The sequence below is a fragment of the Drosophila innubila genome, chromosome X (assembly GCF_004354385.1).
Source record: "Drosophila innubila isolate TH190305 chromosome X, UK_Dinn_1.0, whole genome shotgun sequence".
Lineage (NCBI taxonomy): Eukaryota > Metazoa > Arthropoda > Insecta > Diptera > Drosophilidae > Drosophila > Drosophila innubila.
Genome location: NC_047626.1, coordinates 7,880,586 through 7,897,549, shown reverse-complemented (window position 1 = coordinate 7,897,549; position 16,964 = coordinate 7,880,586). Strand labels below are relative to the sequence as shown.

At 33.3% G+C, this 16,964-nt stretch overlaps 1 protein-coding gene across 2 annotated transcripts in view; it reads right to left on the bottom strand.

Moving 5' to 3' along the window:
- The window catches only part of LOC117793904, a 35,697-nt gene that overhangs the window by 15,931 nt on the left and 2,802 nt on the right, over window positions 1-16,964 (bottom strand). Inside the window, exons 1-3 of one of the 2 annotated variants that reach the window (XM_034634345.1) lie at window positions 14,720-15,011; window positions 7,201-8,062; window positions 6,891-7,164 (exon numbers count right to left, since the gene is read on the bottom strand). In XM_034634345.1, coding sequence (XP_034490236.1) covers window positions 6,891-7,164; window positions 7,201-7,704 — 778 coding nt within the window. In that variant the 5' untranslated portion in view covers window positions 7,705-8,062; window positions 14,720-15,011. Of the gene's footprint in view, window positions 1-6,890; window positions 7,165-7,200; window positions 8,063-14,719; window positions 15,012-16,147; window positions 16,354-16,964 lie in introns of those variants that run through there. The other variant, XM_034634346.1, reaches the window with a different exon arrangement.

Below are 16,964 nucleotides of genomic sequence, written 5' to 3'. Positions count from 1 at the left end.
TAATTTTAATTTTCAATTTTCAATTGCATTTAGTATCGATAAGTCTTCAAAATTTAGTAAACTGATCCCGAAACAACAGCTTAACAATTAATTGGTTAATTATCAACACGTAACAAGCTGCAAGTTGCAGCAAAAAGTGGCAGTTGCAGCAACAGAGTTACAACTGGAAGATTAAACAGTTCGGAAACGGTTCACATCCTCTATAAAAAGCTATAAAAAAACAAGCAAAATAGAGAAGCTAATTAATTGAACTAGTTCATAATGATTGTACGCTGTAATATTGTATCTGTAGATGCAACATGTTGCCAGCTTGTTGCATGCCACACACTTGCCACACTGAGTGCATGTTGCAGTTCTGATTGCAACACCTCAACAAAAAAAAAAAAAAAAAAAAAAAAAAATACAATCAAATGCATCGCATTTGCATTTTGCATTTCCACTTGTCCCGCTTCTAACAAACAAAACACTAGACGAAGAGAAGGACAAGGAGGAGAAGGAAGAGATAGAGAAGAAGAAGAAGGAGAAGCGAAATAACGAAGCGCTTGAGCGATTCGCTGAGTGGCTGCCGCATTTGGTTTGCTTAGCTGGTCGCCCAATTACGTAATCCAAGTCCAAGTTGGTCTGTCTGCCACTGACTAACTGTACTATGAGTGTATGTATCTGTGTGTGTGTGTGTGTGTTTGTGTGTGTGTGTTTGTGTGTGTGTGTGTGGGCAACCTGTGACGCTGAAAAAAACCACAGAGCCAAAGCTTTGAGCACGGACATCCGACAACAACGACGCGACGTCTACTATGTCCAAGATTTGTTGAATGAAAAACGTTGTGTATTTTTATCGTATCTACAAATACCCTGCCAAACAAGAGTAACCATACTACACTATCTTTAACTATTTGAACTATAGATTTATCATAGCCATCTAATAGGCTATTTCCACGACCACATTTGCTCACATTTGAATGTGGCTCATATTTCATTCACCCAAAGCAAATCAGCTGTTCGATTTCTGTGCACAAATTATAAAAAGCTGACAATAACAGCATTTTAATACTTATTTTGATATTATAATTGGCGCAAATTTAATGCCTAACGTTTTTGTTGAAGAAAACAGCTGGTTAAGGTGATAATTGCTTTTTTTTCACGAGTTTAACGATAAACATCGCGTGTTCGATAAAAAAAATACTGAAATTCGCAGGGGCGAATGGCAAAAAATCTTCACATTCATTATGAATGAGCCAAAATGATCATTCGGATTTTGTACTGAAATGAAGTCCAGATTCGGGCCGAATGATGAAAATATGCTATTAGACTATCCATCTTATTGTGTCAACCTTTTCGAACTCAGCTCTCTTTTTCGCAATTTCTTGCTGAAATTTAGTACAGTTGTATATTTTAGTGTTGGGTAAAATATATGTCAAAACTAGCTTGATTGCCGAACTATTTCATATAGCTATCCTACATAGAAACCATCTTATATTATGTTTTTCTCAACAAAAAGACTATAGTGCCTAAAGATAACTTATTCAAACTCTGCTGCAAGTTATACGTTGAAATGTATCTTCTTCTATTGACTTTCCATCTAAATGTACCTATATGAACTCAGCTCCAAGTGGAGTTTTTCAGCTGAATCTTTGTAAAGTGGCTTCTTTTTTTTGGAGGTCAGTACCTATGTCGAAACTCATCGAATGGCAACATTATATCTGAAAGCTACCATATTAAAAAACGATCGCTTTTGCAGTTCCTGTAAATAAATATTAGTTTTTCTAATTTGTCCAGTAAGAAGTTTATTAAATGCTTTTTTAAGCATCATATAGTTTTTATAAAAACCTTACTTCGGAAAAATGTATATTTTAAAAAGTCTATTTGTTTCTTAAGAAATCATGGGCGATTTCTATAATATAGTTAACATATACCTGTCAAATTGGTCGTAAAAATTAGTTTTTTCCTAATTTCAAGTCAGTCCTCATAGAAATACTCGTTCGGAAAAGTTATTTTCATGTTCTCTTATTTAGAAATATTTACTCGAAATATTCTTTGTTTCTATATACGTGTATAAATAACTTCATCACATTTTTTTTTAAGGCTGTATGATCGTTTGGCAAACAAGTTTTCTTAGGATAATCCTATTGGAAATATATTTAATAAGCTAAAATTTTCATTTCCTTTAACTTCATAGGTTAATCTTTTTATTTCCTAAGCTTTTTTAAGCAATCAATAATAAATATATATACATATAATATATTTTTTTGTATTATGAATTTGTTGAAACTTAAAAAAAAAAGCAAGCTGTATTTGACTATGATGGGTTACATAGATTTAATTATACATTTTAACTCAATGCGCAATTTCAAGTTCAAGCTTCAATTTGAAATTTGAAATTTGAATTTGGTTTTTAGACTAAAGCATAGCTAAGGGCATTAAATGGTCGACACACTCTGTCTAACTGTTCTTTCTTGTTTTTTATTGCTAGTGGTGCTAGTACCATGTGCTCTTGGTGGTGGTGGTGGTGGTGGTGCAGTTGGTGGTGTTGGAGTCTGCTGTATTTTTTTTTTTTTTTTTTTTTTCGCTGGCTGCATGAAAATCGCTGGACCATTAAAGGTCGCTTATATAATTTATCTGCAGTCGCAGAGAAGAAACCGAGAAACGAGATCTCTGGTCGCTGGGCTTTAGCTGTTGGCTTTAACTTAAAGCTGGACTTGCAGTTGAAGCTGGAACTTGGAACTGGAGTTGAGTGCTGGCAGTTGAAATTGAAATTTGGGAGGTGGTAAAGTCGTAATCTTTTTTATTTTGGCATTTGGCAATGCAACAATTTGCAATTGGCCTGGTCAGTTGATTTGATTTGAAAATGGTTTAAGTCGCACAGTGAATATATATGATTTTCCTAGTGATGTAAATTTAAGCTTAAAATCGAATTGAAAATCATTATTATGCATATATATAAATATAGTACATGTTGAAAAAAAAAAACAGTATCGATTTTTAAATCGATTTATTTACATTTAGATATTTTTACATCACTAGCTCGCTATATATTCCGTCGTCTTTGCCCTGTTTATCTTTATCATTTGTGCATATATCCGCATTGCATCAGCTAACTGCCAGACAGTCAGCCAAGCACTTCATAAATAACAACAACAGCAACAACAAAAACAATCACAATAACAACAACCACAATTAAACAAACAAACAGCACGAGACGTACTGCATTTGTCTATTCATAGGCAAGAGAGGCAAAAGAGTAAGCTGAGAGGACAGAGGGGGTAGAGGGGGTAAAGGGGGTAAAGGGAACAGAGGAGGCATAGTGGGGTATGGTGGGTGGTTCTCTCTGGGCCTCAGTTTAGTTTACTTTGCATTCTCGATTTCCTCGATTTGTTTTGTTTTGTTTTTTTTTTCTTTTCCTTTTTTAAACAGCATTTTCTTCATTGTTTTCGCTGTTGATCGGCAACAATCGATTGCGCAGCATCGATGACATGTAATCGCTTGTTATTTATGCCGCATGCCACGCCCCGCTTTTCAGCTGTTGTATTTGTATTTGTATTTGTACTTGTATTTGTTGTATTTCATTACCTTTGTTGCACACACTTGTTTGCCGCTCATTGAGCTAATTGTGGTGTCAATTATGGCTATGCTAAGTGGCTCTCAGCTTCAACTGCAACATCTACTGTCAACCGACTTGATACTTGATTTATCTACCCCCAATCCCCTACCCCCTAACCCCAACAAACACCCGCTTATTCCTCTCTAGCAAGCTTAAATATACCTCAACATTACCTCAACAGTTGTTATGCTAATTAAGTGGCGACCTCTTTTTTTTGTGCTGCTTAAAACTTGAAATAATATTTGATATTTATTTATTACATTTTTTATTTATTCTGTTATTTTGTGCTAGTTCTCAGTTTAATTAAGTGCATTTATTTTAATTATTTTTTGCTTTTAATTTGAGAAAAAATTTGTTATATTTATTTATTTATTAATTTAATTATCATTCTATTTTATTTTAGTATTCATTTTATTTTGGAGCATTTATTTTGTTTTTTTTTTAAGTTTGGACTGCTTTAAATTGAAAACAGTTTGTTTTTTATTTATTTATTATGTTTACGCTAATTGCTATAATTTATTGTACATGATTACGTTTTATTTGGGGTCATATTATACAATATTTCTTAAGTGAATTTAGCTTTAATTTTTGATAAATTATTTTACTATGGATTTAATTTTTTTATTTAACAAATATACACGAATAAATAAATGAAAGTCTTAACAACCGTTTGCTATGTTGAATAAATTATTTATTTATTAGTTTATTTCTTTTTTCTTGGATTTGTCTTTAGTTTGTTGATAATAATAAATAATTACTATTTTTTATAATTTTTTCTTTGAATTATTATTATTTTATTTTCAATTGAATATTATTATTATTAAATTTCTAATATTTAAGCGGGTTTCTTTTATATTATTATTTAAATTGATTTTTTCATCCCCTACTCGATTTCTTCTTGCTCCCTTGTCATGACCACGCCCCCTTCATAATTGGAAATGTGAAATTGGCATCTATTGCCCTGTGGCCTGCTGCATAGAGATCGTCATAAGTGGAGAGTTGTGTCTGTGTCTCTGTCTGTGTCTGTGGAGAGTTGTGGCATAACAAGCGCTGGCTTCAATTATTAAATTTCTGCATATGCAAAATAAAACAAAAAAAAAGAAGCAATAGCAACACCAGTAGCAGCAGCAACAATAACAACAACTGAAATGTGCACTATTTTTAGTTGTTGTTGTCGTTGTTGTTGTTGTCTTTTACTGCCGTTGATTTTTAATGATTTACTAACGTGGGAAATTTACTCGAAACATTTTCTTTTGCATTAGCATTTTGCCATTGTTGTTGCCAGTTGTTGTTGTTGTTGTTATTATTGCTTGTAGCTGCTTGTTATTTCTAATTTTTACACTATTTTTTCACAATGTTACAAGTTATCCACCGTTTTCCGCCAAAGGCGCCTTTGTGCTATGTTAATCACATAATTAAATCAAACTTTCTATGATTTCCGCAACATGATAAGAGAGGGAAAGGGGGAAGGGGGAGGGGGGAATGGTTAAAGGGGTAGAGAGGTCAGTCAAAAGAAGGTAATGCATATATAATATAAGCGAAAGGGATCAGTTCATAACTCTCCATTTTTTAATAATTTAATCTATACAAATGTGCAACGAGTTGTATACGTAATATTCATGAATCATTTATTCAATATTCACTATACACTATTCACAGGCACAGCCCTGAATGACAATTGCATTCAGCCATCCACAGATGCAATCGCAACTATTAACAATTAATGACTTATCGACAATATATGATAGAATTCAGTCTAATAATTGACAGAACAAACCCCTTTGAATGACTCAATCAAATGAATGAATGACTGAATGTTCTATGGATGATTTTGGGGAGTGCCGTCAGTTACAGAACTTCTTGACTAATTATCTAGCTAAAAACTGAAAGTTCAAGTGCATATAAAATGTGTGTAGAAATTTAGCACAAGTTAAAATCATGACCTAAACTTAATATTCCCTGTTCCTATTTTAAATTACACTAATTTCTTTTCGTAACAATAGTGAAGTAAAAAATAATCGATAGCTCAACTACTACAAATCGATTTTTTTTTTTTGACAATTATTCAATTTATTTTCATCACTGACTTATTTTTCCATACTTTTCTCTGAACACTTAAAAACAAAAGAGTGATTTGGAAAAACTCGATATTTATTAATTTATGTATTATTGAACAACTCTATTCTATTTTTTCTCAATAACTACATTTCGATTTTAAATTCCATTTTCAGTTTGAATTTACAACACTACTTAAAACTAATATAGCTTTGATTAAGAAAAAGTGAATGTGACTCCATAATTTTTCATTTTATTTTATACTTATCTCATCATAATTTCTAAGTTCTTGAATTCTTCTTCTCTTCTAACAGACTTATGAGAATCTATGGATCTCCTTCTTACCTATATATAATAATTTTTCTCACAATATTTTTATTTCTCGGGTTTATACATCTGACTTCTTATAGTTGCTTCAATTTCTAATGTTTTAACATTTTATTACTCTTAGATTTCTTTAAAACTTAGGGTTTAACAAAAAGTGTTTTTATTTTCCAAATTACAAGTTTGCCAGTTTACTTAGAAATGTTATTTGAAATTTTTGACAATTTTAGTATCGTCGAATTGTGTTCCTAAATTGTAATTGTCTTCAATTTCTGAATTCTAAGTGTTATTAACCAAAATTGTTATAGGTAATTGTGACTTTTTTTTTTGTAGTTTTTTTTAAGGCTGCAAGCCTGGCTTAAACCTAACCTCGTAGAACCGGTTCGGTTCGGGTTTAGAAGCAGCCCGAACCGGATCATGAACCGAACCCTTGAAATTATTTACTTTGCAAACCCGAACCTAAGCCGAACCGCTTTCTATCATAAAACGTTCGGTTCGAAAAAAAAAATAATTACATAAATTTTATGGTTTTCTAAAATAACGCAATTATTTGAGACTTCGGATTAAAATAAGTCATATTTAAATCTTCAAATAAATTTAAATTATCATCAAAATTTGATTTATTTAAAAAAAAAAATTTAATAAATTCAAAATGTAGAGCAAAATGTAGAACAATAAAAATATTTGTTTGTATAAAAGTGAAGCAAGGTTCGAACCCAAACCTTGGGTTCAGGGGGTATGCAAATCAAATCTTGCTCTATGGTTCGAACCGCCGAACCGAACCTTTAACAAAATTTTGGAGGTTTGCAGCCTTGGTTTTTTCAATTTAATTTTAATTTTATTTGAATTCATATATATATATATTTTGGTAACTTTGTTAATCTTGTGATTAGATGCTTCGCTTGTAGACACTCACCTTCTTTGGTTATAGCTTCTGTATCGCATTTATTTGCAGTTGCCTCATTGCAGTTGTCATCATCATCTTTGGACTCGAATTCGACCTGCGAAGTATCAACGTCATAGAAATTAACGCGTGTCACGTGACGCACATAATCGCCAGTTGTGGTTGTGTTAACACCACCAACACCACTTTTATGTTTGCTGTGGCATTTTCTATGATTTGTATTATGATGATGAGTTTTGTTGTTGTTATTATTGTTAGTTGTAGATTTGACGGACTTGACGGCGGGTGGCAATTGAAGTTGCAACTTTGTATCTGCCACAGGCAGAGTTTCTTGTGCGTAGATGCGAAATACAATTGCAGCATTTGTTGTTGTTGTTGTTGGTGCTTCTGGAGCGTGGGCGTGGGCGTGGCTGTGGGCGTAACTTCGCGGTGGTTTAGGCACCACATTTGCATAGGTCGGAAAAGAGGAGTTTTTGTGCTGCTGCTGCGACAGTGGTGTCTTCTGATAGCTATAGCTATGACTCTGACTAGGCCAGTGGTGCAGCGTTGCTGGTGGTGGTGGTAGTAGTGGTGGTGGTGGTGCTGGTGCAGCATAGAACCTGGCGGGAATGGCCGTAACACCCGTCGATGCCGATGAGGATGCATTGCCATTACTTTCTTCGCTGCTGATTTCGCTGCTGCTGCTGCAACTGGATTTGTGTGGTGCAAGGTGGTGCTGTTGATGGTGCTGCTGCTGCTGCTGTTGTTGTTGTTGTTGTTGGATGTGACGGCTGCTGCTGCTGCTTCGGCTGCATGTGCATGGCGACAGTAGAAGGATCACCACCATTCGATCATCTGGCGACGGCGGCAACTTTGACTACATCGATGGTGCCTGGAATGCAACGCGTTGTTAGGTGCTTCTACTCCTCTTTCTACTCCGCTTTCTCCTCCTTCTCCTCCTTTCTCCTCCTCTCCTCTTTTGCCAATTACTCCTCTTTTCGCCTTTTGATTTCCTTTATTTCCTTTGCCTAATTAATTTTTTTGCACTTTCACTTTGCATTGCCATCATTACAACTTGCCACATGGGGCATGCAACACGCTATTTGCCACCGACCGCCCCGAGCAGCGCCCTTTGCAGCTTTGTAAGTGGGCGTGGCGCAACGTTGGGCGGCCTGTCAACTCGAATTTCGTTGCTGCGACTTTGACTGCCAAAAAACAATGGCAAAAATAATACTAAAAACACCAACCAATAAAAAACTATCAGCCAGTCGACTTTGATATTCAAAAACAGTTCTTCTTCTTCGCATACTCCATAACTCTCCACCAGAATAAATCATATTCACATCATATTCTTAAGATGGATTAATATCAAATTAACACCATTTTATTTAAATAAACAATTTCAAAATCATGGAATTATAAGGCCTAACATATAAAAAATTCAGTTCTTTTGTATTTCGAAAATAATACCAAAAAAATTTTTTGGAAATAATAAGGCATCAAAAAAAATATTTGCGTATGTTTCTCTGTAATATTTTGGCTTTTGTAATATAAGACAATTTTTTGCGAATAGTTCGATATCTTAAAAATAATTAACTTTTCTTGATTAAATGAGTTGGCATTTAAAATTTCGTTATATTAAAAAATTTGTGTCGACAAATATTTTTTTAATTTCAGAAGGAAATAGTGAAATATGTTCCAAAAATTTAGTTCAATATGGTTTCCTCAATATTTAATTAAAAATTTTTAATTTCCGTGTGGTTTTTTATAAAAAAAAATTTCCAAGAATAAAAATGAAACATTCTTTTGGGTAAAAAAAAATTTTCTAACTTATATACGATTCTTTTACAAAAATATTTGTCCTAAATTGGTTATATTTGTCCGAATTGATTATAAGAGTTTTTTGAACTTATGGAATTTAAAGAAATGTTGTCTTATGTAAATATTTTTCACTAGTGAGACCAACACAGACTTGGGAAGAGCGGTATGTAAGAAACGTGGGAAGAGGAAAGGGAAACTGCGAGGGGGAAGAGTAGTGATAAAGTGGGAATTCAGAGCACACGAAGCGTAAAGCTATAAGAACAAAACGTTAGCTTCCCCGTGATTAATTAAGCGAATGCCGTAATAACTAATAAAAATTATTTTAGAGACCCATAAATAGCACATATGCCTGGTGGGAGGAAAAAGGGAGTTTTAAAGAGCAGAGGGAACTAAAGTTTGCTCAAAAGTGTTCGCTGAGTTCGCTGGAAAATTTGCTGAAGTGTCTACGTTTGGTCAACTCGCTTCGTTGGTTACATAACGCGTCCAATGCTCGACACAAAAAAAAAAAAAAAAAAAAAAAAACTGAAATGCAATCAAATTTGGCGCTCAAAAGGGCAACTCGCATTCGGTTCAAGGCGCCAAGCGGTGAAATGGAAAGCCCAAAAATAAAGAACCGTTAACAGAGGCCAGTAACGACTGTTGAATACCCTAACTGATATGCAAATTTAAAAAAAAAATTAATTTTTCGAAAGTCCAATAATATTTTAATATAGTAAATGAAAATGAAAAAAAGTGAATGATTTTAAGAATCAAAAAAACCTTTCTAAATTAATAAAAAAAAAATTTGGTTCCCCATTATTAAACATTTTAACTTTGATATTCCAAAAAAGTTCTTCATGGTAAATTCATACTTTGCACACTGATAAACGTTAAACGTTTAAACGTTTTATTTAATCATTGTACTCGATTTTATTTTTTTTCTAACATTAATATCGTATTCATTTTCTGGTTCTATTTTTTTATGTAAACTATATGTTCTAGTCGTCTGGTGTAGTTTATATCGTTATATATTGTAATTATACATACAAGACAACAGCTATACCAAATTTCATGAATTTATTTCTACTGAGAGCTGAGTTCGTTGAGGTCTCAAGGCTACCCTAACTCGGACTTTCAATGTGTTACACATTTTACGGCTTAACTGACATAGCTTTTAGTGTAGGGCACTAACTAAAAGCTGGTCAAAGTTCAGTTTAACCACAAGACGACCTAAAAGGTCTCACTAACTTAGCCCTTTGGCACTGAGATGCTGATAAAACAAACGAACTAAAATGGGGCAACTCCTTCAATCTGAACATTCTCTCTCTCTCTCTCTCTCTCTCTCTCTCTCTCTCTCTGTCTCTCTATATCTCTCTGCGACTAGCAGAAGACCTAAACAACACTTTAAATTTGTTTCTGAAATGTTTAATTTTGTTGTAAAAATTCATGCCAAAGTGGACCAAAATTTTCATTTGTACAACTTCGAACTTTCATAACTTTGTCAAACCTGGTCCGATTTTCAAGCGGAATGTCATTTTGATCATAGTTTGGCCACTTACTTCATTCTGCATTCCAATTTAATTAATTTTGTAAAAAAAATTATTTTCCTCTAGATCGTGGGTTCGATGCTAAGGGTCCCCCCTTTGGAATTTTGAAAATTAAACATTTTAAATCTCAAGTTTTCACTTTTAATCGACTCCTTATATCGTATATAGCATAAAACAACACTTTAAACTTGATTTTGGGAACTTTGATTTTTTTGTAAAAATTCATGTGAAATCTGACAAAAATTTTGACTAGTAAAGTTGTTAGGTCCAAGCTCTGACCAACTTCAAATTTCCATAACTTTGTCAAAACTTAACCGATTTTCAAACGGAATGTCATTTTAATCATGGTTTGGCATTTAAATTCATTCTGCATTTAAATTTAATTTATTTTGTAAAAAAAATTATTTCCCTCTAAATCTTGTGTTCGATGCTAAGGGTCCCCCCTTTGATATTTTGAAAATTGAAAATTTTAAATCTCAAGTTTTTACTTTTAATCAATTCCTTATATCGTAATTAGTATAAAACAACACTTTAAATTTGATTCTGAGACCTTTCATTTTTCTCTAAAAAATCATGTGAAATCTGACAAAAATTTTGACTTGTAAAGTTGTTAGGTCAAAGGTCTGACCAACTTCAAATTTCCATAACTTTGTCAAAACTTAACCGATTTTCAAGCCGAATGTCATTTTGATCATAGTTTGGCCACTTACTTCATTCTGCATTCCAATTTAATTAATTTTGTAAAAAAAATTATTTTCCTCTAGATCGTGGGTTCGATGCTAAGGGTCCCCCCTTTGGAATTTTGAAAATTCAAAATTTTAAATCTCAAGTTTTCACTTTTAATCGACTCCTTATATCGTATATAGCATAAAACAACACTTTAAACTTGATTTTGGGAACTTTGATTTTTTTGTAAAAATTCATGTGAAATCTGACAAAAATTTTGACTTGTAAAGTTGCTAGATCAAAAGTCGGACCAACTTCAAACTGTCATAACTTTGTCAAAACTGAACCGATTTTTAAGCTGAATGTCATTTTGATCATGGATTGACCTCTAAAATCATTTTGCGTTTAAATTTGATTGGTTTTGTTAAAATAATTTTTCCTTCCTTCCTTCCTCTGTGCTCTCATTCTCCACAGTTCCCTTAAAATCTCTTTCTTTCTCTATTTTCACGCTCCTTCTTTCTTCTTTGATATAGATAGTTTATCTTTGAATATTCTCACTTTGCACTTTGACTTTTCCACCTCATTCTCTCACTCGCTCTATTTCTCTCACCCACTCAATTAATTCTCAAGTTTCTCACTGCAACTATTATTGTTGTTGTTGCTGTTGGTGTTGCTTTTTATATGTTGCTTTTTGGCTTTTGTTTCGCATGCGAAACGATTCTTGAATCGATAAATACGTTTAAACAATCAATTTGTGAGCTTTTGCCTGATTTGTTGTTATTGTTGTTGTTGTTGCCGGTTTGGCCGGCTTCCAGTTGCCTTTTGTGTTAGCTGTTGTTGTTGCTGTTGTTGCTGTTGCTATTGTTGTAGTCATTGTTGTTGTTGTTTTTGCTTTTGAATTGATCGATTTGGACTTTAATTTGTTGGTCGCCCGAAACATCATCAATATGCGCATGACATCAGGCCAACAAAACAACAACAACCACCACAACAACAACGATGACAACAACAATTAAATGGTAATTGCAATTTAGCCATTTTTGTAATTACTTCCGCTCATAGGACAAATTGAGAACCTTTTGAATTATGTTTCTGATTTTGTTGATTTTGGCAACTGATTTGAATTTGGAATTTTTTTTTCAAATATGGCTTTGGTTTTGGTTTTTGTTGCTGCTTATGGCCATGTTTATGTGGCCCTCAGGGCATGACTCACCATCAACAACAACAACAACAACAATGTCTGGTATTGAAGCCCCTCCCAAATAAATAAAATAAAATAAAGCAAATGCTGCTTTGACAATTCCCCAAAAAGCCAAATTCAAAATGCAATTGCAAATGCCTTTTACTTGACCCAAAAGTAGCAACAACAGCAACAACAACAACAACAACTGCTGCAGCAGCTACAGTTGCAAGTTGCACGTTGCACGTTGCAAGTTGCAACTGCAACAAGGCGTCGAATTTGGCCAAAAAAAAAAAAGATTTTTGGTTCTTTTTTTTTTTGGAACGACGGCCGAGCCCACAAGTCACGCACTGGTCAACAAATACCCACACAACTCGCACACACACACACACATACTCACACCCTAACATATGTCTCCTAGCCTCCCCTACACCCCCTTTACCCCTTCCCCTTCTCTGATTTTTGGGCTACTAATTTGCGCCTTTTGCCATACAAAGAAATTGAATTGTTGCTGCCCATTTTAAGTTTTCTTCTCTTTTTTGTAGAAATAAAAATCACAAAAAAATAAATAAATATGACACAACGAAGTATGAATACGCTAGCATATATTTTTGTAGCTTAGTAAAATTAAACTATACTTAAACTTCAGTTTGTTGGAAAAAAAAAAATTTATTTTTGGACCCAAAAAAATTTTGAATTTTTTCTATGACATTTATAAGTTGTAGTCTTAAAATGTTTATGAAATTTGACAACGACTTATCGACAAACAGCCCAATTAGCAGTATATATATGCTGTATAGATGTGTAACATTTAACCCTCTACCGCATTTAACCCTCTGTCGTTTAATTTTTAACGATATTTATTTTAGTTAAAATGGTACTTAAGCCACCATTATATTTGCACTATTTGCTATTGGAAAATAATGTAAAAATAATTCTAATTTTGCTTTATTTCGTGTTTTTATGAACTTTGTTAAAGCGTCTCTCGTGAACGAAAATGAATTTTGATGAACTTAATGAACAATGAATTTTCGCATAAAGTTTTCACAACAAAAAACAATTTTTTTTTTTGCTGAACAATACTATTTTTCCAAAAGAAAATAAAGTTTCCTTTCATAAAAACGTATAATTTGACTATGAGTTAGCCTTATATGTATTATTTTATGCAAAAAATTCCTTTTTCTCCTAAACTATTTATCCAAAGAAAAATTTGAACAAATATACCTTAATAAAACTATATCTGCATAGAAAAAAGGTTTTTCTTTAATAGTTCTATGCTCATGCAGTAGAGGGTTAAGATCACAAAACAATAATAATACCCTCTTACAAGATAACTTTAAAAATATTTCAAGACGCACAGAATGCTAAATAACGGCAAAGCATTGTTGTTTTTGTTGTTGTTGTTGTAGTTGTTGCTGCTGCAACGAAACCAACAATAACAACAAATAACAATAACAATAATAACACACGGGCAAGAGCAACAAATTCGTTTAGAGCCAAAAGAAAAAAAAAAACAGAAAAATCGCTTCAACAACATTTCAAGTGGCGGCTGCTTGTGGGTGCCCCCCTCCTCCTCCCCCTCCACTTCCCCCACACCACTACGTTGCCCTACTGCAAGCATTTGTCCATTTTGTGAACGAATAATGCGCGTGATTTTGTATATGAATGTATGTATGCATGTGTGTGTGTGTGTATGTGTGTGTTCATCTGTGTGTTGTTGTTGTTGTTGTTGTTGTTGTTGCTGTGTGCGCTTTAATGGTGGGAAAATATTTTTGCTGTGATTTTTTTCTCGTTTTGTTGGTGTTTTTTTTTGGTATTTTTTTTTCGATTTTGGGCCGCAATTTTGCTATCGATAGATAAAATTGCGAGTGTATCGAATGCCGCAGGATCTGGAGTTGGTTTTTAAAAATTGGGCGCACGTTACGTATACGCAATGCGCTTATGCAACAAGTAGAAGGCAACAACAACAACAGCAACAACAAATGTCACGACAACTAGAAAAAAAAACGCAGCGGCTTTTTTTCTGTTTATTTTTTTTTTGTATGTAATGATTAATTTTTTGCACGTACTATGCCATGTAAAGCCCGCCACTTAAAGCTGGAGCGTTGTAGAGTTGTAAAGTTGCAGCAGTGTGGTTTAAGGGGGGAGTTGAGTTGACACAACAGTTGCAGCGGGGCATATACAGTATGTCAAATAAATGTTTGAACCATTTAAAAAATTCGCATATTTTATTACACTAAAATAGAAACCCTTCTTGTTTTATTAATACATTTTTTACTTTAATATAGTTGCTGCTGACTTTTATAGCAAGTTAAAAAAATAAAAAATATCATAGAATCAGTTGATTTTATTTTTTTTTTTTTAAATAACAACATATGCGTTTATTTTATTTACATACTGTATGTAAACTCTACACTGTCAACACAATCTTTCTCTCCCTTCTCTCTCTTTCTTCACTTTCTTCCTTCACTCTTACTGACAGACTTTTGTTTCTTTAATTGTGTGTGGACACACTTTGCACTTTGCCATTAAGGCCAAACAACAACAAGTAGAACAAGTCGAAGAAGAAGAAGAACAGCAACAAGTACAATTTTGTATTTTGTGCTGCAATTGCTTTTGTTTTGTTTTTCTTTTAATGCTTTGTACAATCTATATACTTAGTTAACTACAATATTATAAGCGACTTTTAATTGCCGCAGTCAAAGTCGCAGTCGCATGCAAAAAATAAAAACAAACAACAAAAAAACAGAACAGAATAGAACAAAACAGAGAAAAAAAATACGAAACGTAACGTAACGAAATGAAAACAAAACAAAATGCGCGGCGTGTTCGATGCGATGGCGGCGCGGCGACGACTGCGGCGCAACACGAGCTGCACCGTTAGTTTGTTACACCTGAACTGAACCGAACCGATCCGAACTGAACCGAACTAAGCTCAGCTGAGCTCAAGTTAAAGTTGCGCGCGTTCCAGCTTTCCCGAGTCTCGTTGAGCCAAGTGCGCTTTGCTTTTGCTTTTGCGCTCCATTGTTGTTTCTTTTTTATTTGTCTTTCGTTGCCACACAGCGCCAGAGCTTTGCCACACACACACACAGACACAAACACACACACAAGCACTTGCCTACAGCCGTGGACAACTAAAGAGCACAAATCTATATATATTTATATATTTTTTAACTTTTCATTTCTAATAAAAATTTTAATTCAAATTTCTAAATAGCACAAATTTTAATTTACATTTTAGTCGATATTTAATGATTTTTAATTTAAATTTACAAACAGCACAAATCTAAACAGTTTTGCATTTTAAAGCTTACATTTGAAATACTATTTCGTTTTTTTTGTAAATTTCTAATTTAAATTCACTTACAGTATAATCTATCTTATTAAAGCTTTGAACTTTCGTTGTTAATTTAAATTTAAAGTGTATGTTACATTTAACACTTTAAGCCTTTAATTTTAATTATCTTATTAGTTTAAAGTTATAAATAGCAGAAATCCAAATCTTTTTTCATCTTAATTGTCATTTTATTAGATTTCTTAAATTTTAAATTTTAAATCGTACAAAATTGTATATATGTGTTTAATCCTTCTTTTGTTTTTTTAGCAAGGTTTTCATAGTTTTAAATTTTATTTCTTTTTAAGAAACATTTCTCACTTGTGCCATTTGTCTGTCTATAGCTGTGCAATTGTATTTGCATTTATTAGTGTATGCTTTAATTCGCATTGTTATTGCTATTGTATTTGTTTTTTGCTTTTTGTTTTTGCTTACAATCACAATACAAGTCCACTAAAGTGAGCAGTGTTTACCCATCGCTAATAAACAGGGTGGCAACCTTGAACCCCAAGACGGTGTGGCAGGCTTGGTTCGCGGATTGAAGCCCATTTTTTAATTGTGATTAAATGACAGAAAGGATCAACATTTGCAATTTTTACTATTTAAAAGCTAGAATTTTGTTTTCGAATTTTCGGATTAAATTAAATGAAATTAAATTATATAACTTCTCCCTTTTAGGGGTGACAAGCTTCCAACACTCATAAAAAAAAAATTCCACCATTATTGTATCCAATTCGAGTTTAAAATTCAAAATGAGACTTACCAGTTCGTTCTGTTCGTCTTTGGCTCCAGCTTTCGATTTGCTTGTCTTGCTCAGTGCCATGGCGCCTCCCAGCGGCTGTCTCCCTCTAGCGCTGCCTCCCTCTGGCGGCTGCTGCTTCAACTACACACAACGCCCACGCTATTTTCTTTTAGCTTTATTTTGTTTGCAGTATGCGTTTTTATGTTTGTTTAGTATTTGATGTGTGGCTGCAATGTGAAAAATGTTTTATGAAATTAAGTGTTGCATACTTTTAGGCAGTGCACATAAAAGCTTCTCAGCCATTGCAATCTCTGCTTTTTGTGGTTGTTGTTTTTGCTAAAGAAGTGTTTGCACTTGCTTAAATCAAATTAATCGTTTTGTAACTGCCAAAAACAAAGCGTTGTTTTTTCCAAATGTTACTTGAATATTCTTCATTTTAGAAACCGGTTTCTTTATTTGATTTAAATCGGATCTTTTTTAAGTTCGGAATGTTTAACAACTAACATTTAATATCGTAGTATTCATTATAATATTAGTATGTGTAAGCCTCTGTAATTAAGGTAAGCAATACCAATCGCAAATATGTAAGTTAATTAAAAGCTATAGAGTCTTCAGATAGTAAAGTATATTATTGTAAAACATCTGAATAAAAAAGATGTTGTTAAAACACAAGTTAACACGCTAAACACACTAAACATGTGATCTATTATAGTTCAGAAAATGGAGCTCTATAAATTCTGTACTTATAAGCATATGCCATCATAAATACAGGAGCTTGTTAGCTCATAAGTTTGTTTATTAAATGTCTTGGGAGATAAATTAAAATAATACACTATTT